This window comes from Tribolium castaneum, chromosome 3 (genome assembly GCF_031307605.1).
Source record: "Tribolium castaneum strain GA2 chromosome 3, icTriCast1.1, whole genome shotgun sequence".
In the NCBI taxonomy this organism is placed as follows: domain Eukaryota; kingdom Metazoa; phylum Arthropoda; class Insecta; order Coleoptera; family Tenebrionidae; genus Tribolium; species Tribolium castaneum.
Window position 1 is genome coordinate 19,124,429 of NC_087396.1, and position 21,308 is coordinate 19,145,736.

The window sequence follows — 21,308 nt, forward strand, 5'->3', positions numbered from 1 at the left end:
CAATGTCGGGAGTAAAAATTTCTGGACAAACCGAAATTAACCCATCTTCATCTGCAGAAAAAAACGTTCCTCCCATCAATGCCAAGAGTTCTGAGGCTTCGTTTGCTGATCCTTTAGTCACGGAAACAATATCGAACGCCTCGACTCATTCTAAAGCCTCATCAGTTGGATCCTCAGACAAAGACAGGCCCTCTGTTACAATTAACACGTCCGGTGTTAGTCTTAACAAAGGTTCCGCTGACAAAATCTCTCACTCAGATACCACCCAAGCTAGTCAAGAGACTATCAAAACGGGGTCAACGGCACCCTCCGGCACGTCAGTGACCACGCCAGAGGGGACACAAAAGTCGTTACAATCAATCTTGTCAAAGAAAAGTATGAGTCGGACTACACTAACAACCAGCAAGACTTCCAGTTTAGGGATAGAATCGTCAGACATCACCATGAGCTCAAGTCTTTATTCCAATCAGTTGTAACAAAAATTTCAAATTCTAGCTTCAGGTAGACGCAGTAGAGCTTCCTCGAAACGAATGAGCAGCATATTTAAACGCCCCTCAGTTCCTGAGAGCACCATCAGTTTTCGAAACCCGTTGGACGGTAAAAAGCCCATAATTCTAAACCAAATTTAATTTGAAACCTCAGATATGACAAACGCCGCTTTGGTTAATGCCGTAACGGAATTAGAAAAAAGTGCCAAACATTTGGAGCTGGAAAACATGGTTTTCCTCCACTTTTTGGAAAAAAACGAACCGTCACTACTCGAAGGTTTAAAATAAACTATAAAATTCTACATCCACAATCACTGTCGGGAAATACGTGATTGCATCCCTTGGTCAAGAGGTTTATTTGAATAGCAACTAAATGCATCAACTTTTCTGTATTCGTTAATTTAAACAAGTGTGATTGTGGATAAAATAGCGTACAAAACTCGGTAGGAATTTCATTACATCCTCGGGCTTCGTCTATCCTCGAGGCTAATGAGTAAAAGGTGAAATATATACACCACAAAATAAAAAATAAGGAAACTACAATAACATAAAAATTCACCTTAATCCTAATTAACATTTAAGTTTTCTGCAGTTTTTATCATTTCCAGGTAAAATTAAATTAATAAACATTATATTACATTGCTTAGAACGTCTGCAATTCGATAAATAGGATTGTTCTGTAGTTCTGAATACAGAAAAGTGATTTATTTTGTATCTCGTTCCCGTAATTTGAATATGAACACGTATTAAAATATTCCCACCTCGGCTGTAATGACTAAAACATGGAAAGTGCAGGTATGGATAACGTGTTGAAAAACGTCCAAACAATCCAGGACCGTGCCTCGCTTTCTTCCAAAAGACTGACACTGACGAGAGCTTCGCGCCAGTCAACAATTTTGTCATACTCAACAAGTTCCATAACCCCCACAGTATTAGAGAAAGAAGGACCAAGGTATGATTGAAAAATTTATTCAATTATCATCTACATAAGTTATTATAAGATTTTCCCCATCCATAATAACACCATCACTGATCAGTTTTTCAAGACCGTCCGCCAGATTTTTCGAAATTTCACCACTATCTTGTTTAAACAATCTTAATTTTTTTTCACCACTCTTGTTATTATCATTCCTCAATTTACACTCACTTGCAATTGCATCGATTGCGCGCCCCAAACTCCAAATTTTTGAAACGAAAACGGGGGTCACGTGCCCCGTTTCAGGGTGTGTAACATTGAAGTAAACGCGGTCTGAAGTTGGAATACTATTTAACCCCTTCGCTTTATTTTTAATTTTCATGAGTTGTACTTTGTTTGCCAAATTTTTACCCTTCTTTTTCGCCGCGATTAAATTTTGCTCGATTTGTTTATCAACCGCGCTCTTAGCTTCATTGAACTGCCTCACAGGCGCAGCCAGTTTCTCCCTTTTTTGGGCGAGAGTTTCCTCGTCTGGCTCGCTACACTGGGTGATATGCCGGTGTTTTATACAGAAATGTTTACGACAAGTGGAGCAAAGCAAAGGGACCAAACTAGATTCGTGACAATTTTCGAACGAGCATTTGAACACGTTTTGAATTTTTTGTGGTTCTACCTCAACATTCGTTGAGGTTTCACACACTTGGACGTGTTTGTTGAAATGTTCCGAGCAAAATTGTTTGCCGCATTTGCATTGTAAAGGGAGAAAATCTAACTGCTGGCAGTTTGAATGGGCGCATTGCTGACCTAAATTGGGGAGCTCCATCACTGGTGTTCGCTTAGTGCACTGAGGGCAATGTCGGTCCACTTTTGTTCTTGCTCCTGGAGGGTTAAGTGGATGTCTCCGGAGTCGGCCTCGGGGTCGGCGAGCTCGTGCGTGGGGACGTTGATATCGTCGTGAGGCAGCTTCTCGGAACGCCACTTATCGTCAATTAAATCAACAAAGTAACCATCAATAGTCACTGAACTGTCCATTCCTAGAAAGTGGGGTTATGGCAATTTTACACAAAAAACCTAACAAGAAATACAAATATTCTGCCTTAGAATACAGCTGTTAAAGGCACTTACTAAATTTGGGAGCACAGTGATTCAGCAAATTGCCAAAATGAACACAAATAAATTTACCTCCAAACGTTTTTTCTAGTTTCTTTTAGTTTTGTTCTAAATAATTGGCGACGCTGTGCCTGGCGCGAATTTAAATTTACTGATATTTATTTTAAGAATCAATATTACGCAGAAGACTGATTTGATACTGCGAGAAATGGACAATATTCAAGCAGCGTTGAATAAAATCAACAGAAAGTGCTACGTTATTAGGCATAAATTGAAAGCAGAGTTGGAGGAAATGGCAATTCGCGAAAGTGAAATACAAGAAATCAAAGATACGTTTGAAAGAACATTTATTACTAACGAATTATCAGAAAAGTATTCGCAAAAGAATCCAGCGGATCGTTTTTGTCGGTAAAGACATCCCCACTTAAAAAACTAATTTTAAGACTGTGGTGTGCCGGACAGGTTTATGGACGAAACTTTTAAAAAAACTGGCGCTACGATTGATAAACTGCGCCTAAGGACGAGCTCTCTAAAAGTGCAGTACCAGAAAATATGCGCTCAATTAACGCAGAAGAAGTTACTGGGCGAGCACTTGCAAGAGGTGGATTTTGAGCAGCTCGAAATTGATAATAAGCACTTGAGGGAGAAAATCGATAAAAGGAATTTGCTGCTTCTCGAACTGAAAAGAATGAACGGCCGCGCGAATTTACTGCTGAGCAATCAGAAGAAGCATCTGCTCAAGAAAGTGACCGATCTAAAAGTGTATCAAGACACAATCAAAATGCAAGAGGAGTTGGTTCGGAAAATCGACGACGAATGTGAAAAGGTTTCCGAAGAACTGGAGGCAACCAAGGAAGAGCACGATAAAATTAAAACCAAGAGTGAAAATTACGAGGTTCTTGCTCGAATTAAGCAAGTGAGTTTGGCTATCGTACCTTAGGTTCCTTCTGTTTTAGAGTATGTGAAAAAGAAAGCTGAGTTGGGCTTGCTGAAGAAAAATCTAAAGATTTGGGAGAGACGGAAACAAATCAAAGAAGTATTTGTGCGTGCAAGTGGTGTTCGTTTTTAATTTTGTTTTCAGATGGCACTTACTGCCTCTGTGAGGGAAATGAAACACGCGACGGGCTTACCAGCTGCCAAATCTTCTTGGTTTATGTAAGTCTGTGCCGAATTTGATTCGGTTTGAAACTTTTGTAATTGCAGTAATCCTCATGATATGCATCGCGGAAGAGGGTCAGTTGAAAGCACATTTGAGTTTATGTTTGAACGCAAAATGAGGCTTTCGCTGATAATGCAAAAGAAGAAAAGTCGTCGTCGCAAGACGCAGTAATGTAATTATTTTATAAAAATACAAAAAACGTTGAAATAATATGTGCAACTGGTCGGTCGTTTATTACTACCAAAAAAACTAAAACATGTAGGTATAGGAAATGGCAACAGAGAACATTGAATTGTTTGAAATAAATTGCGGCAATATTACTAAGCTTTTAAATGGAAATATTAGATGAAAGGCTGCATTTTTGATAAAAGTTTGTTTGAGCTTAAGAATAATGCATATAGTTCTAATTTGTTCCAAAACACTAAAAATCATTAAAATAATGTAACTAGTTGCGTATACGTAGTTGTAAAACTTGTCTTTACCCGGCGCCTCCACCATATATCACAGGGAAAGATTAAGAAACGTGAATGGTTTTAAAAACGCGGTTTTCAGAAAGCTGGGGTTACCGGAGGTTGTAAATAAATTGACTGTCACAAATAAAATGCCTCAAACTTTCTGCTTATTTTTTTATTTAAAGTGGCCGACACTGGTGCAAGTTATTTAACTACCAAAAAAGTAATAAGATACAAAATATTAACAAAGATCGGTTTTAGTAGATTATGTAGAATCAGAGTCATCAGTTGAGTACCGCCTTGTGGAAGAAGAATTATTTGTATTAGAATTTCCTGTATCTCTAGATGATTGACGAATTATTTCATAAATGCCAAAACCAATTGCCGCAAGTCCTGTTGCAATACGCAAGGATTGAAGAATTATCGTTTCTGTTGAAAGGGATTCTCGTGAAACGAGGCTCGAAGACTGTGATGGTCTGAACTGCTGAAGACTCACTTGTTGATTTCTTCGTCGTTCACGTTCAAGTTGGCGATCTCTATCAAAATCGAATCTTTCCCTGTAAATCGAAAACCGTTCGTCCATTTTCTACGAGATATACGTAGAGATAATTATAGTTATACCTACAAAAACATTAATTGATGTCCTTACCCTGATAAGCCTTTGTTCGTATCTATCATACACGAGACTGCTTCCTAATAATCTAGTATTATGATAATTGTCAAGTGCTCTTGTTTTACAAGATTCGTGGTGATTATTAAGTAATAAAATTGAGGAAAAATTATGATGCATTTGTCGATCATATAGTTCAAAAGAACTTTCAACAGCGTCGTTATGTTGATTATTTATTGTCGCCTGAAACATGTGGCGTTTTCTCAAATTTTTTAAACTGAAGCGCTTAATTATACCGCTAGTCTTGTTTCAACATGTGGTAAACCATCCCCAAGTATTTCAGTATACGTGCCAAAACATTGAAATAAATCATTGGCGGTGATCTCTTCTCCGTTAAAGCGTTTTATTACCAGGTTTTCTGGTTCAAAAATGCGTTCAACTAGTTGCTTAACGTATCGCTTAAAATTGTCATTAATTTCTAGAAATTAATCATTGGTTAAATTCAGTTTTGGAAATATAATTATTTAGAAACCATTTAGATCTCCGTTAAAAGTATGATCGGCCGCTACCCGCTCTCCAGGAAATGGTAACAGGGAGCAATTAATTGTTTGAAATAAATTGCGCACATTATTTCTTTGCTCATTTATTTCGTCGGGAAGCGCATCATGTTGACCGTAAAGCCTGTCTTGAAGCAAAGACTCACCCCCTGGAATACCAAATGGCCTTTCGTAGGGTGCAAGCCAATCTCGGACTAAAATCCAAAGATCTTGAAACGGGCAATCATCATTTGTGAGTAATCTCCCATATTGGCCAAACATCTAAGTATAATGTTTCGTTAAATTTTTTAAATAAGATCAATAATTTTGTAAGAAACCTCCACAGACTCCAAGTCGTTTTGATTCAAATTGCGCATCACGTTATAAATTTGTACGGAACTTATCATTGTACTAAGAGCAAAAATCGTTGCCGAATTTTCTACGGTTGTTTGATTGTCGTATGAGCCTTGAGTATCGAGCAAAACAACCGCAATCTGGAAGTCCAATTTAAAATATTAAATATAAAACCGATCATTTAGCTACCTCTTCATTTGACGAGGGTTTATAAATAGTAAAAATCTCTGGCCACATTAAAATACCATTGGTATGAGCATTAGACCCATGATCCCACAAAAAATCCGACAAATGTGACCCATGTATGGGATCCAACCAATCAGAATTGGGATCAAGTGGAGAACTCCCATGCTAGCATTTTTAATTAAAGTAAATAGAAAATAAAATTCCATACGTACCTTTAGTTTCAGATATCTCAAAAAAAAGTTTAATAAGAAAGATTTGCCTTGTCTGAAAGTTCCCGTTATTGAAAGGACACAGATTTTTTTATTCCTTATTTCGTCCCTCAAAAGAATATTTTGGAGGGCATTTACGTCGAGGCTAATTGAATTATTGTCATTACGAATAATTTGAACAGCCCTCCGAACAGCTTCAGTTGCCATTGTGTCAAACAATACCTTATTACATACAAATACAAACAATATAAATGAACCTAAAAGTTTTCGAATACACATCCACTACTAAAAACAATAATAGATTGTCGAGTTTTTATATATCCATAAGAGGTCCAGATTGCATTATCTTTACCATGTGGCATTATATTTCTAATATTATATTTATTCTATTATTCCAAATAAAATAAAATAAGAAACGACAAAAGTAGTAAAATCAACCTTGTAATAAAATATTAGTGACGCATCAAAATTCTAATGCTTGGGGTAAATTAAAACACAACCACATAATTTTTGAGTTAAAAACTCAGTTTTACAATTTTAAAGACAGGCAGTTCTGTTGTAACCTGTGCCTCCCAAAGTTAGCTCATTTTAATAAATTTTTCTTTTAATTGCAAATTCAGGGGAAATCCCTAATTCTCTACAATCGATTAGATAAAAAATGGAATTCACAAAGGAATTATTATTGTTCTATTTTAATACTAAATGTGACATTATTTAGCTAAGGACAGATTTATTATTGAGATAAGAAACGTTATCTACTTATCTCGTATGCTAGTTTTTGGACAGGCATAATTTGTATTTTTGAAAACAATTAAAGAAGTAATATAGGCAACCAACAATACAACGATTTTTTGCTTTTTGGACTTCGCAATTACTGAACAACCTAATTGACCTAACCTCACTTTTAATCCGTGCTAGAATGGAAAGCACGTTTTAATTTTTAAACAAATTTGTATACTTCTAATAATAAGCGATGGATTACTCTGTGGGTAGTCTGTCCGATTTAATAACTGGCTCGAATACTCCCAACAAGAAGAATGTGGTCAGAAAAAAGATAAGTCTTAAAAATACAGAATCCACTTCAGCACCTCAAGACTCAGATGAACCTTCAGAGTTTCAAGAAAAGAAACCAAAAAAGAAAGTTAAGGAAAGTAATACGAAAAAATCCAAAAAGCGAAAGCTAGAGACAAGTGATGAGAGTGAACCTGTGGTGAAAAAGGAGAAAAACTCTGAAAACGCGGAAAGACGTGTTAATTCAAAAGAAAAAAAAGAAAAATTTGAAGAGGACCCGGAAAAACTTTCGAGGACAGTGTTTATTGGAAATTTACCAATTTCCTCAAATACAAAGCAGATTAAACAATTTTTCAAAAAATATGGAAACGTGGAAAGTGTAAGGATTAGAGGAGTTCCTGTCGCGGATCCCAAACTACCCAAAAAAGTTGCGATGATTAAAAGAGAATTCCATCCAGACCGTAAAGGTTTTCACGGTTACATTAGGTAAATTAATTCAAGTTTAAATTTATAAAATAAATAATTATTTTAGGTTTGAGTCCAGAGACGATGCTATCAAATCAACAGAAGCAGACGGTGTTCTCTTCCAAGAGCATCATTTAAGAGTTTGTATGTGTGACGCGAAGGAATCTCCAGATGAAGATAAAGCCATTTTTGTTGGAAATTTAAGCTTCTGTATTAATTCTGTTTGATTCCGATTTTTCCTTATTAAATTTCTACATTTAGATGCAGAGGAGGACGATTTATGGAAAACATTCGAATCCTGTGGCCCCATTGCCTCCGTCAGGATTGTAAGGGATGGGAAAACCGGGATCGGAAAAGGATTTGGTTTTGTCAACTTCAAAAATTCCGATTCGGTTACACTTGCGCTAGAAATGGAAAATGTTACACTGAAAGATAGGGAATTAAGAATCAAATTATATAACTTTAAAGCCGCAAAGAATGACAAAAAAATGCGCAAAGCGAAAAAGGTAATTTCTTCCACCTTTTTATAACTCGGATTAATGCTTTTCTAGGTAATAAATGCTGGAAAACGCAGATATGCGAAAAATGCGGAGAAAACTGATGACGTAAAAGGAGAATTTGAGGAAAAGCTGCATTTGAAGGGAAATCAAGCTTTTCAAGGCGTTAAGCATGCAGAGAAAAAGGTAATTCCACTTTGACAAGACGTATTTTCTTACAACTCTTTTACAGAAAAAGAAATTCAACAAAGGGTTGTTGCAAAAGAAAAAATTGGTTAAGCAGATAGCGCCAAAATAATTTTTTACTAAGTTCAATTATTGTAACACTGGACTAGGAATGATACTGAATAAACTTAATCCAGATCAGTGGTTTATTTTATGTACAGTCTACAGAAGTACAGTTCTTTGTCACCTTTCCATTAACTAATAAATCAGGTAACACACATCTAAGGCACAAACGAAACAAATTTCTATTCAAAATGTCTTTATGTTGGCAATAAGCGTCTGAATTGACATTTTGAATTTGATTCAATGCTGCCAACTTAATTCCAATCATAGGCGCCTTTGATTTCAACAATTTACGCGCACTTAATTTTTTCTTTGGGTGCTTCCTGGGGCCACCAGCTAGGTCTGGACGTTACGGCAACTCCATCTCCCAATTTTAGTTCCTTGAAAGCCAAAGTTTTCGCTATTCTCAGTGAAGCCAAACCTACGTCCCCTTCAATGCCCCTCAATTTGCCTAAACTAACATTTTCTTGGACGATTTTTTCGTCTGGATATTTCGTGGGTATTTTGCTAAAGTGGAGAGGCATTAACCGTTTCCTGACCACACCAGTGTGATGCACCCGAGCTGTTAACTCCTGCCCCACGTAACAGCCTTTATGGAAGCTAACACCGTGCAAATAATCACAGTTACATTCAAGCGGAAAACACTCTCCTGGAGGCAAATCTTCAACGCCCTCCCCAACTCCTAAACTATAGCGCAGCCAACGATAGTTTTTGCTTGACGAGTTTTGCGTGACATTGAAATTATCACCAAGTTGTTCGGGAACATTAACGTCACTTTTTGCAATTATCCGTAAACCTAAATTTGTGATTCTTGGGTCGCGATAAATCAGCAGTTCTTTATGGGCTTTAAATGGGGTTTCGAGCGGCGGATTTGCCAATTTTTGGTTTGAATTCAAGTCAAAGTTCTTCGTGTCAAACAAGGCGTAAATTTTTAACTCATCGCTTAAGCTTGTAATGTCGATTTTACGCCTGACTCTGTACAGTTTTAAATGTTTTTGCAAAATATCAGCCGATTTGGTGTCACATTCCACCAAATATGTGTTGTTTTCGGAATTGCGGTAAACAATAGCGTCGTAGAGAATCCGACCGGCGCTGTTTAGGAACATTGTGTACATGCAGCCCGGTCCTGAACTCAAATGTTCAATATCGTTCGTAATTAATCCTTGGAGAAAATTTGAAACGTCCGGTCCTGCCACGCGAATTAGTGACCTGTTATTTAGGGGCTCTAAAACGTTCGGTGATAACGTTGATAGGAGTCGTTTCAAAGATAAGTGGGATATTATTGGTTTCAATTTTAACATTTTCGACGGACCTAACCTAAAAACTTTGGTTAAATTTCTAATGGTTCGGCACGCAAACACGTACCCACAATAATCTCAACAAAATAAACACTTGTGTAATATTACTACACTTGCGAGATTGTAGTTTTGCCAATTTTTTTGAAAATGCAATGTCGTAATATGTGAGGTTAGATCAATTGTCATCAATGACAGTATTTTAAGCGCTTTTTTTGAATCGAAAGTTTCTGTGCTGTTCAAATTGTTTATTTATTGTGCTGAATATGCAACAACCGAACGGTTGAACATCTCTTGTAGTTGATCGGAAAAGTGTTTAATTTTTTGCACGGTTACCACATTTCCATCCAATCTCAGCATCCGCAAGTTGGGAAAATAAGTCCCAATTATTTTGGCATCAAACGAACCCATTTTGTTGTTGGATAAGTCCAAATACTCCAAGGAAATTAATCCACGAAAGTCTTTCCAGTTTAAATATTTTATCAAGTTATTGCGTAATGAAAGAATGGTTAACTTTGCTAAACTTTTGAAACAGTCTGGCAGGTACGTAAGCCGGTTGTGACTCAAATTAAGCACTGCCAGGTTTTTGGTGTAGGAAATTGCATTTTTCTCTATCCCCTCTATTCCATTTTCGGGAAGTAATAAGGCCGTTAGGTTTGGTAGATTTTTAAAAAAGCCTCGACGAATTATCACAACGTTGCTTAAAGAAATCCACAACTCTTCCAGATTTGGTAAACCTTCAAAACAGTCTTCTTGTATACTTTCAAACGTACTTTGCGCCACATACAAAATTTTCAACAAACTCGCATTTTTAAAAACGTGAGATTTGATGTAACAATTTTTCAAACTCAATTCTTTTATGTTTTTTAAATTATTCAATGCATCGTCGGCAATTTCCACAACATCATGTGGGCCCCATCTCACTGATAGCGTCGCAATGTTCCTAAATTTCTGCATTAAGTTGTTGTTAATTGACACAACGTGTTTTTTACTTAGGTGGCAAATAGTATTATTTGCATTAACTCGACAAGAAACATTACTGGCTGAATCTTGCGATAAATCTTCTACAAATTCCAAATGTGCAACATTTGTGAAATTATTAGCAGGTAATTCTTCAAAAGTGGAGAATGCATTAGATTGGAAAAGCTTGACCAATATGAAGATCACCGTCACACTGTAAAGTTTCCTAAAAATATTTCAGAATAGTTTGTTTCGCAAAAATTTGAGCAAACAACAATTTACCTCATTTCCGATTTTTTTAGTAAAACTGTACGTTTTTATCTGGCGCCTTTGTTAGATGTGACCTTATAATAATGGGCTGAGCATTTATATAATTCACAAAACGTTGCAGCTTTCCTGTTTTTAAAAAATAACTAGATTTAACGGAAATATGTTTTTGATGATGATGTTTTTCCACCAATGAGAAAAGAATTTCAAGAAAGGAATTGATTTAGGTTGAGAAAATGTGTCGGTAGGTATAGCTTTTCTGAATTTGGTTAAATATTTTTGAGTTCAACAAAAATATGTTTGATTGGGAGGTATTTTAACGCTCCGAAAAGCATCATTTTTAAATGAAATTTTATTAATTTTTGGTACAACTAGTTAATAATACCGCTAGATCCAGTTGTTTGCAGCAAATTTTCCAGTTTTGCAAGTACAGCGTGCACGAAATGCAATTATCACCTCCTTGTTGGTTCAAAGAGCTGCTTTTAAAAAGGCATATGGAGGCAATATCGGCGTAGCAGCTCGAGCTACGAAAACCGGGCAGGAAATTACCCTTCGCCGTTCGCAATATGTCAGACAGGACAAACATTGACGTCAGCTTGTGTAAACAATGTACTCATTATTACATGTGTCGCGCCTCTGAAACATTGACCGTAAAGAAATTGGCTAGAAATCGCAAATTATCAATGACTCGTTTCCCTTTAGCAAAAAATCGGGCGTTGGACGAGTTCTCCAAAACGACGGAACAAAGGCTTTCGGAAGTTTTGTGATTTTGTCTAAAATAGCGCCGCAGTGGCAGGCAGAAATTAATTATTTCTTTCATTAGTAGAAGTTTATTAATTAAGGAAGCGCTTCAGATTCGTCTTGTTGTTTGTTCAGCGTCATCTCAACCCTTTGCCTCCACTCGGATGAGACCAACTTTAAAATGGAAACTTATAAGAACGGCTTGCACAACAAAATTAATTATGTATCTCTAAATGGAATATTCATCCACTTGTGTCAATATGCGAGTTATTAAAAATCATAAGGTTTTTTATCTCGTGAAATATTCAAGCGTTATTTGGAGGTGCACTCTCTGCAAATTTTTCATATAAATTAACTATAATTGTCTCTCGACTGAGCTAATTCATCAGACGTCTAAAGCAGGATTTAAAAGGCGTAGCAGGCACGCATGTGTATTAAGCACATATTTGATGTTTGCCGTGGAATCGCGGCAATAAAGAGTGAACTAATACGAAATAATCGCATTATTGGCGTCGTGACGCCGTATTCTTCTCTCTCTATTTCGTGCATTGGGATGGAGAGGACGCTAAACGTTCCGGTTGTTGATTAGATCGTACAACAGGTAACAGTCAACAGGCTCAAATATTTGCAAATCCGTCTCGAATGTAAATATCCTCGTCTAAACCGGGTGGATCTGTTGTTACAATGTCAGACAATGCAGCTAATCTACCTTTAATTTGATAGATACCTAGATTATAGGTTTGCCCACTTTTTCATCAACGAGAAACATGCACACATCGCGCTTCCCTTCACTGTCTGCCAATTTCGATCTTGAGCCGAAGAAGGGAATACTAAATAATTCTTTTGTTCTTTTTTCTTCTTTACTCCTTACAAGCAATCATACAAATACGTACAACAAAATTATTCATTATTATTATAGAAAAGTTCAAAACTAGAGGTGTAAAAGAGTTAATCCAAATTTTACGAATCAATTTTTTTGTTTTTTTAGTCCGACATTACACTAATAAACATTACTAAATATTTAATATCTTAATAAACAACAGACAGCATATGTTCCTATAACCATCAAATTACAACCAGAACTACATTATTTTGAGCTAAGATCACGCAAAAAATGTCCAATTAAAAATGAAATTGAAACAAAGAGTTTGTATGTGTTTTAATGGTTTGTTATAACAACCACCTCTCAGTTAATTACTGCCCGAGGTTTTCTTTGAGGTTTTTGCGTTTCGTCCTCAAAACACCTACACTTCTTTTTTAATTCATTCAGCGCATCCGAAAGCTGGTTCAATTTGTTCATGATTTCACTTTGGTTAAGTTTTTCTTTGGTACATTTTATGTAATGATCTTGTATTTTATTGAAGCATTCTTTGTCGATGTTTTTTGGAAACCTGTGACCATTTCCAAACTGGTTGTCTTTATTAGCATAAAAGTCAATGGTTTTGCAATCACCAGGAAACAGTAAAGGGTTCGGTACACAGCCCCGAACTTTTCCCAGAAATTCAAACCTATAAACCCACTCAATGAAAGACATGAAAATAATGACGTTCCTAAACGCGTTCACCACCGACGTTCTTTCAATTCGTTCGATGTCAGTCACTGCAACACCGGTCCAGAAATTGACAATAACCAGCGAAATGCTCATCGCAAAAAGCAGGAACATAAAATATCCCGCAATTCCCGCCGAGTCAAAATCGGTGTGTTCGTCAATATTGTAGTCGTCCGTGGCCATAATGTACGTTTTGAAAACGGCGCTAAAAAAATCCCGAAACTGTCCCTCCCCGGGGAACAGCATCTGAAAACCAGCACTGAACGCCACAATTATGAGCGAGAAAAAAATCAACAAAATGGTGAAAGTTTTGAAAACTTTCTGCAACATGATCGACCATTTCGACAGTTTGGGGTGGTAACCTGTGGTTAAGAGAAACGAAACGGCAAGTGCGATGAAAACGAAGGCCCGGAATTGGTTCTGGAAAAAGCTGCCCCACATTATTATTACTAAAAATATTTCTAGAAAAGCGTGCAGAGGGGCGCGCTGCATTACGAGAAATTCATTTCTTTTGCCCTTTTTTTGCCAGTACAGGAAAATCGGTATTTTTATAAAAGTATTGATTACCGCCAGTGTTACACAAAACGCATATCCGCCTGCTGATAAACCAGGGAGATGATAAAGGCAATAAGCCAACAGGGAATACAATGTCGCTTTAACTAGCAAAACGGTCCAAAAATAAACGCGAATTAGGTGCCATTTCAGTAAAATAAATAAATGGATTAGGGGGTGCGTCAGAAGGTGTTCTAATTTCGGTCGATTCCCAATTTTCGAAAAAACTGTGCTTTCTTTCAACTCGCCGTCTTTGATTAAAGACGTGAAACGAATGTTCATCTTATAATCGGGGTTTGCAAAGTGCTGGTTGTAGTTGTCCAAAGCTATGCAATTGTCGAAATATTTCTCGAGGTCTGCAGAATCGATTATATCAAGGGGGCACTTTTGATTATTGTTCTTTACAGTCAAAGACGCTCCACACTGTAGTAAATTTTGAATCGCTGTTTTATAGGAGAACCAAACGGCGTAATGGAGGGGTGTATTCCCAGTCCCTTCAGATTTGAATTCAACATTTATCTTGTCTGATTCCAAAAAAAGCTCAAATATTCTTGATTTCATGGAGCCTTTATGCCACTTGATGAGATTGTTGAAATGGTCCTTTCCGATCTTAGTTTCTCTACACTTTAGTATTTCTTCGAAGATCTTAATACTGTTGTGCGTTGCTGCTAATTCCAACGGCGTGAGGGGATTTAGCGGCGTCTTCATATTCACATCAGCACCATTATTTAGCAACCAGCGGATGACATCCAAAGTGCAATTGCGTTTGCAAGCTATTTGCAGTAAAGTGTTTTCTTCGGTGTCACAATTTAGGTATTGTTCAACATCCTCCAATTTCTGAAGTTCCGTTATTTTGTTCTTTACTATGCAGTAAAATAACTTTGTTTTAACGTCCATCTCCGCAAGAGTGTTTAAATCAAAGTTCATGATTTTTTCGAGGAAATTCTTGGTCATGTTATTGTCATTCCCGTATACAGTTTTATTTAAAATTAGTCGGGCCACAGTCTTCAACTTTGCTGCTACATCACTGTTGTCTTTATTTTCTTCGTATAATTCAGCAACGTAATCAATCGCACTTTTCCCGACAAGATCACATTTGTTAACGTTGACACCAGACTCGATTAATTCTTTCACACAATCTACGAAGTTCTCCTTGTAGAAGTTTCCGTACTTGAGAGTAAAAATAAGCACGGAGTTCGAATATATTGTTTGGTCAATTAAACTAGGCTTCAGTTTAATGATTTTAGCCAATTTATCCAAATCAAGTAGGGCTGATGCGAAGAACATAGAATACGTTACATCCTTAGCGTTCTTATTATCCATGTCATATTTATTTAGTACAGTTTCTATGTGTTCGTATTTGAATTTATTTCTCTTTTCGGTTGTTGAAAAATCACAGTTTGTGTCTAATTGCATGAATTTTTTGAGGACTTTGTTGTCTTGAAGCCTTGCAATGTTCTTGATACTGTTATTGTCGCACGCTTTGCTAAATCCTTGAATCCACCGATAGAGGCTTTTTGCGACGTTTTCCTCATTCTCTGAAGTTATTATAAATACAGATAAGATATCAACTATTTGTACAACAAACCTTGAAGCTTTTCCTCTTCTATTGGTACAACAGAATAACTCATTTTATTTATACTTTAGCCGACAATTAACAAATTTTTATTTGAAAAATAGTAAGACCCGCGAAATAATTAAATGCAACTGGCTCACAATATCTACCGAACTATTGTCATTGTAACGGAAATATGGTTTTTATTGATAAGAGATAAGTGAATATCATAAAAGTTGCCGGGTTTTCCCAAAATACAATTTATGGAGTGAGTCCAATAGCTTGTGCTTCCAGTGTACTTCATATGGTCACAAATGAAACTTTGAAAGTATGTATTATTTAAACCACTTGGTTAGTGTAGACAAATTCTCATGGGAGAGGCTTTCTTTCATAGTATTGTAGTTTTTACTTGTAATCATAATTTTAATAAAACAGTTTATCCAATAATTATCTTATTTATTGTTTTTATAAAGGAAAAGGTGTAATAAGCAAATCTATTCCTAAATAAATTGACAAAATTATAAAATTATTAATTTACGGTAAATTTAATTAAAACGGTGGCTACCGTTTTTTTAAATGGCACCTTGTATATCATGGGCATCTGTTTTTTTATAAAAAAACAGGATAAAAACCAAAACTTAAATGATTAGCTGTCAGGTATTGTGTGTTGCCTACGCGGCTAGGTGTGAGCACTTATTCTGGTCGAATTAAGTTAAAACGTAAAAATTCAAATAACAATTGTAAACATACATCTATCACTAAATATCGACCACTGCTAAGTTCAGCTCACACATACGCAAGGCCAGTGGGTGGTGTTTGATTGATGAGTACATTGTTTGGACAAGTTCCATGGGGCATTTGCTAGCTGGGCTGACTGGTAGAGTGTTTACTCAATGCGAGGGTGAAAACGGGGATCCCCTATCAACCCTGTGCCCGCTGATAGTGCGAATGCACTCGAACAGATAGCAGAGCATATTAGAAAATTCGCATGTACTTTATTGAATCAAAAATTACACAATCATTTCACCACATCCATTTGCCTGATTGCTGGCCGCAGTGTCTTCTCGAGCTGCGCTGCTCATCGGCTTCCAAGCCCACGCCCGTCACGGGGTTGCGCTTCATGCTGGAGGAAGAAACAGTCGGCTCTCCGGAGGCTTTCTCGGTCATAGCTTCCTGTTTCTCCTCCTGTGGGAGTTCCTTGTCGACCGGTTCAGGCGTTTCAGACTGGTCGAGTTCAGGAATTTCAGTCATTTTGGCAGTCTCTTCAGTCTTCGGGGGTAAACCGAACTGGAACACGTCGCTGCTGGCGTGCTGGCGTCGGTTTATTCTTGAAAAAGACGAACCGTTCACGGAGAATATTTGGCTGCCGTCGTTTTCACCATACTTCGGCTCTTTCAAGCAAAAAATATCGCTGGAGTTTCTCATTTTAAACGTATTTTACTTTTCTTTGCTGCAAAATCTGTCAAATGGATGTGACGGTTAATAGTTTTTTGTACTTGGAAACCATGGATTTTACTTACTTGATACAATTTTAGTTTCTAGAGACAAAATTACAGTCACCTTCGCTTACACCATTCAGTTGTTACGTTTACTGATAATACACACATATGTTGCCAGGCAACGGATATTTACGCCATGTTTGGCTACCACAGTTTAACCACGGTTAAAAAATCGCATTTTCCGAGTTGACTCGTACCTGTTATCAGTTATCAATTGATTGATAATTTTTATATCTAGTTTTAATCATATTTTGGTTTTTAATGGACAAAAAATTATTATCTTTGAGATGGAATGCTGGAGATTAAATATATGGAATGTCTTTTTCGAAAGCAGAAACGCATTTAAGTAAATTAAACTAAAAAAATCTTCATTTAAAAAAGACAAATTGGAAAATCAAATTTTTTGAGAGATTTGCCCAATGTAAAAATATTGTAATTTTTATGTGCTGTAGTTAAAGATTGCGCAAAATGGACTTTGCATTTTTAAGCATTTTTATGTTTATTATATTATTTCAGCAATGACAACAAATTTATTCTCTGTTTTTAAAAAATAAGAACAAACATTAATAATTTCTGTTAGGTAGTAGGTACAGATTTTTCTTGAAAATACTGCTTTTCTAATACCTAAACTCTGATTTCTGTGAGATTATTAGTTTTTGAGATACCTGAGTAAAAAATGCTTTTAATATCAGATATACCTTGTAGGTAAACCTACTTAATTTACTACCCACTTAATAAAATACTGATATTTTTATTAATTCATTTTAATTTGTCAATTCATTTTGGTGTATTTTTCTGAAATTTGCTTGGATATGTAAACCAAATAGTCCCAGCTTAAATTAGATCTGTAACTTCCACAAAATTAAAAAAATTACTGACGACTTCAAAAAAGCACTTTGAACTGAGCTGTTTATAAAAAGAAAAATTATTGCTTTAGGTATAATGTAACAGCGTTTAACTAAAGAACTATAACATAATTTTTGAACGTTTCTGACTTTTCGGTTTATTTTTATCCAAATTTCACAAAGTACTGCGCTTTTGCTTGATAGCAGTGCTAATTAAACGCTTAAAACATGGAAAAAATACGAGTATGTTTCTTTGGACTAATCACTTAATTTATACAAAAAAGTCCTCGAAAAGCTCCGACTCAAAATTTGAATTTTTTCTACAAACCTGTGAAGAAAAGTGATTTTTCGGCTTGTTTTTGCCAAATTTTCGTGAAAAAATTAGGTTTCTGTAGATGAAAAATGTGCAATCAATAAAACGTAAAAGCGATATAATAATTTTATTTTACTGTTAGCTGGGTTTAGTAAAGTTTTGCAAAAAAGTCGGCGATTTTATGTACAAAAACTGTAATTTCGCGATTTATTTTTGACAAAATTTCACCAACAATCACGTTTCTCTGCTTAAAAATGTAATGCAATTTTCTGTACAATTTGTCTGTCCACTTTCACCAAATTATATTTCAATAAAAAATTATTCTAAAAAAATGAGGAATACAATAATGACTGATGTAATTCCATTTATTTGCTCTCACTTTAGTTCTTTGCAGCACCGACTACTGCTAGAATTTTTTTGTGTGGATATTTGTGTAGCAATATATTTTATTTCCTTTGAGATTTAGTGTCTATTGAAAGTTCCGAATTTCCAACACCTACACGCTTCGTTTGAAAAGACACGAGGGACAAATATTACCTTTTTAAATATGTTTTTCGGGATTATACTATGTTCCCTATTTTGACTTTTGTACAAAATGACACAAAGCTTGTATACACAACACAATTTCTTTGAATGTTCTGTCGGATGTTCCGGTCATTTGTACACTACAAAGCGTCACACGACTGTTGACTGTTTACAAGATAAACATTTTTTGCACGCCTTTAATTATTCTTATTACATAGGGGGTGCACATAACTACTACAATATTATTAAATTAATAAAAGCCCTCATGCGTTTGGGTAAAAATCTGCAGCGCTTTCATCTTGAATCTAAAATAAACCTCAATCCCACAGAGTTAGCTTTAATCGCATGAAAGTGAGTTAAATCTCTAATCTCAATTAACAGATTTGCTCAGAAATTATAGAGCGGAGCTACATACACACGTCGTCTTTTCACTGGGACATAAAGCTCCTAAACATACCAAATCACATATAAATTGGCATCGGAAACGTTGTAAAAGTCAACAGGACATGAATGGAACAAGCGGTATAGAGGGCATTCAAAAAGTTAAAAGGCTGGGTAGGCCAGGTGTCAACTGACAAAGCCTCCGTGAAATTCACCCCACGCCCCCTAAGTTTCGCCACAATATCAATTACATTAAATAAATAATATGCCTAGTCAAATACATTACGGATGCATTGTGGGACAACTTAATACGAAGTTAACGCTCGCGAAGACAACCTCCATTTCTTTAAAAAAAATTCCAAAACTCAACTACAACTTAACTAAGTCACTGCTCAACTTTATAAAGCATTAAGTGTTGCTCCTTCGATATTTCAGAGACGGTTAGAGATCGCATTTCATCTCCGGTGCGATTTTTAGCGAGTGAAAATCGCGTGCTTGAAATTAATCCGCTTATAGTAAATTTATATAAAAAAGGAAACAATGGTTCCCTGTATTTACGCAGTCAACAAGTTGTGTGCTCGGGCAAATAACTAAATATTGGCCCATCGCGCACTGCGTTTGATCTGTTCAAATTTGAATTTAAGATTAAATTTGTTAGACCTACAACCCACCTGTCAACATTATGCTCAAATATTGTTATTTTTACAAGTGATGTTGATGTTTGCTCAATATAGTTGTTACATTTGTATACTTTCCGTGTTTGAATTCGATGCAGCTTTAATCATCATTCTCACTTTTCTCGTAATTCCGGCCTTTTTTCCCCCGTAAACACTCGATGATTTATTTGGCGAATCATTAGCGAATATTTCACCGATTCGATCTGCAGTCTTTACGATTCGCTTTGCGGATTATGGGGCTTGTATACGGCAAAGGAACGTCAACAATGGCGCTTTGTGACCGAACTCTAACTTCCTGTGTATTTTCTCTTTTGATTGCTGGAGCTGTAATGATGGATGCGACATTGTACCTCGGAGATTTATTTTCACGGCTTGGAGATAATTCCGATAATTTTTCAAATTAGCTGCATACGAAACCTTCTTCATATTTCTTCAGTTAGTACGATGGCGTTAATGATTACGGTTCGTTGGCGTCCGACGTCTAATTGAGGCTCCGCGTTAAACTTATAATTCATGTAATTGTCACTGTTTGCCGAACTCATCACCTCAGAGATACACACAATCGGTAAATCACATGCTAAACGAATCCCTACGCACTATTTATCAAAACTGAATTCTTACAATGTAAGAACAATAAGACCAAGTTATGCCAAAAACAGTTTAGCGACAAACTTATTCACAATTGAAATTCCAAAAAAAAAATTTAATTTTGCATTAGGCGTATAGCTATTTAACAAATTGCACGAAAATACAATGTCCCCTCAAAAGGACATTGCGTAAAGATGTAGATAAAAAAAAACTTATGTTCAGTAACTTGAGCAGAAGTGTGTTCAGTAGATTAAAAAGAAGACAGAAAAGTTAGAAGCAGTTACGGATAGATGGGTAGGTAATACACAAGGTAAGTCTAGTAAAAATATTTTTTTCTGTATCTTAAAAACCAATAAAACACAGAAATTAACGTTTCTTAATACCCAAATATTTTACATTTCTCTCTTCATAATTAAAGTTAATTTATGCAAATTGGTTCATAAGCTCTTCAGTACGCTATAGCACATGCACGTTCCAACAAACGCTAGAAGAATAATAAAAAAATTCCTTCTCAATTATTTGTAGAGTTTTTTCTCTTAATTTCTTAAAATATTTTTAATCGGTGATAAAGCTAAGAATGAGACCAAGTTTCGCTACTATTCCACGTCAACAAAAATGAAAATTATTAATAATAATCATCATCATTAAATTATCAAAATTGTGATTTTTATATTCCAGAAAACTGAAAGCTGGAAAAGCATAGAAAAAAATCTCATTTTTAAAATTGTAATTTTTTATATCATTTAGAACGAAGGATTATAGATGAAAAGCAAAAATGTAGAAAGTGTGGAGAGAGACGACTATATTATTAGAGAAAGGTTGAGAGCGCCAGATAATTATAACCATGCAGATTTGGAAAAAAACAGTAAAGTTAAAAGTAGAATGAATAGATAAAAGAAAAGAAAATACCATTATTATTATAATTAGGCTGCTGTTTTAATTTTTACAGAGCATTTGTTAAATTAAATAAACTAATAAAATCATACAGGAGGAGTCAGTAATGGGTTATTTCTGAATTTGTATAAATATGCAACCAATAATACTGATTCCCGGTGACCAGATCAGTAATAATTAAAAAAAATTAATTTATGATTATACATTCTGGGTAGGGTCAAGTTTGTCCTGACAGTTTTGCTAAAATTTTACTATAGATTATTATTATTTAAATGATAAAATACCAATGTTAATAATTTTAAAAATCAAACGAAGTATCCCAGTGGTAAGTGCGATTAGTATTTTTGGTTGCTTCTGAGGACATGTCAGAAGTAATCCACTACAGA

At 35.8% G+C, this 21,308-nt stretch overlaps 7 protein-coding genes across 8 annotated transcripts; 1 reads left to right on the top strand and 6 right to left on the bottom strand.

Annotated features, from left to right (window-relative positions):
• The first annotated feature begins 2 nt into the window (after positions 1-2).
• LOC100142251 (uncharacterized protein) lies at positions 3-8,359 on the top strand. Its single transcript, XM_064355295.1, has 14 exons — positions 3-453; positions 502-597; positions 643-765; positions 1,284-1,440; positions 2,683-2,922; positions 2,977-3,409; positions 3,455-3,550; positions 3,596-3,669; positions 3,718-3,842; positions 6,992-7,517; positions 7,564-7,706; positions 7,758-8,002; positions 8,048-8,179; positions 8,226-8,359. Exons 1-14 carry the CDS (start codon positions 3-5, stop codon positions 8,289-8,291), a joined length of 2,907 nt encoding a protein of 968 aa, XP_064211365.1. The 3' UTR covers positions 8,292-8,359.
• On the bottom strand, positions 1,442-2,227 carry LOC100141559 (AN1-type zinc finger protein 1-like). Its single transcript, XM_001812125.4, has one exon. The coding sequence runs from the start codon at positions 2,225-2,227 to the stop codon at positions 1,460-1,462; it is 768 nt and encodes a 255-aa protein (XP_001812177.1). The 3' UTR covers positions 1,442-1,459.
• Positions 2,223-2,663, bottom strand: LOC100142453 (uncharacterized protein). Its single transcript, XM_001812165.4, has 2 exons — positions 2,530-2,663; positions 2,223-2,438 (listed from the first exon to the last, which is right to left on the bottom strand). Exon 2 carries the CDS (start codon positions 2,434-2,436, stop codon positions 2,227-2,229), a length of 210 nt encoding a protein of 69 aa, XP_001812217.1. The 5' UTR covers positions 2,437-2,438; positions 2,530-2,663; the 3' UTR covers positions 2,223-2,226.
• LOC100142048 (atlastin) lies at positions 4,286-6,316 on the bottom strand. Its single transcript, XM_008195767.3, has 7 exons — positions 6,024-6,316; positions 5,815-5,976; positions 5,610-5,765; positions 5,268-5,553; positions 5,032-5,213; positions 4,775-4,978; positions 4,286-4,711 (listed from the first exon to the last, which is right to left on the bottom strand). Exons 1-7 carry the CDS (start codon positions 6,297-6,299, stop codon positions 4,391-4,393), a joined length of 1,587 nt encoding a protein of 528 aa, XP_008193989.2. The 5' UTR covers positions 6,300-6,316; the 3' UTR covers positions 4,286-4,390.
• On the bottom strand, positions 8,351-9,786 carry LOC100141626 (uncharacterized protein). 2 transcript variants are annotated; one of them, XM_008195769.3, is made up of 2 exons: positions 9,651-9,786; positions 8,351-9,598 (listed from the first exon to the last, which is right to left on the bottom strand). In XM_008195769.3, the coding sequence occupies exon 2, from the start codon at positions 9,580-9,582 to the stop codon at positions 8,572-8,574; it is 1,011 nt and encodes a 336-aa protein (XP_008193991.1). In that variant the 5' UTR covers positions 9,583-9,598; positions 9,651-9,786; the 3' UTR covers positions 8,351-8,571. The 2 variants fall into 2 exon arrangements, with proteins under 2 accessions (XP_008193991.1, XP_008193990.1); XM_008195768.3 differs by having other exon boundaries at positions 9,647-9,783.
• A 2,768-nt stretch (positions 9,787-12,554) lies between these two features.
• LOC103313185 (transient receptor potential cation channel protein painless) lies at positions 12,555-15,594 on the bottom strand. The gene is made up of 2 exons (XM_008195770.3): positions 15,234-15,594; positions 12,555-15,183 (listed from the first exon to the last, which is right to left on the bottom strand). Exons 1-2 carry the CDS (start codon positions 15,274-15,276, stop codon positions 12,731-12,733), a joined length of 2,496 nt encoding a protein of 831 aa, XP_008193992.1. The 5' UTR covers positions 15,277-15,594; the 3' UTR covers positions 12,555-12,730.
• Positions 15,595-16,173: 579 nt separating this feature from the next.
• LOC103313186 (hypothetical protein) lies at positions 16,174-16,892 on the bottom strand. The gene is made up of 2 exons (XM_008195771.3): positions 16,721-16,892; positions 16,174-16,659 (listed from the first exon to the last, which is right to left on the bottom strand). The coding sequence occupies exon 2, from the start codon at positions 16,623-16,625 to the stop codon at positions 16,224-16,226; it is 402 nt and encodes a 133-aa protein (XP_008193993.1). The 5' UTR covers positions 16,626-16,659; positions 16,721-16,892; the 3' UTR covers positions 16,174-16,223.
• Between the last annotated feature and the right edge of the window lie 4,416 nt (positions 16,893-21,308).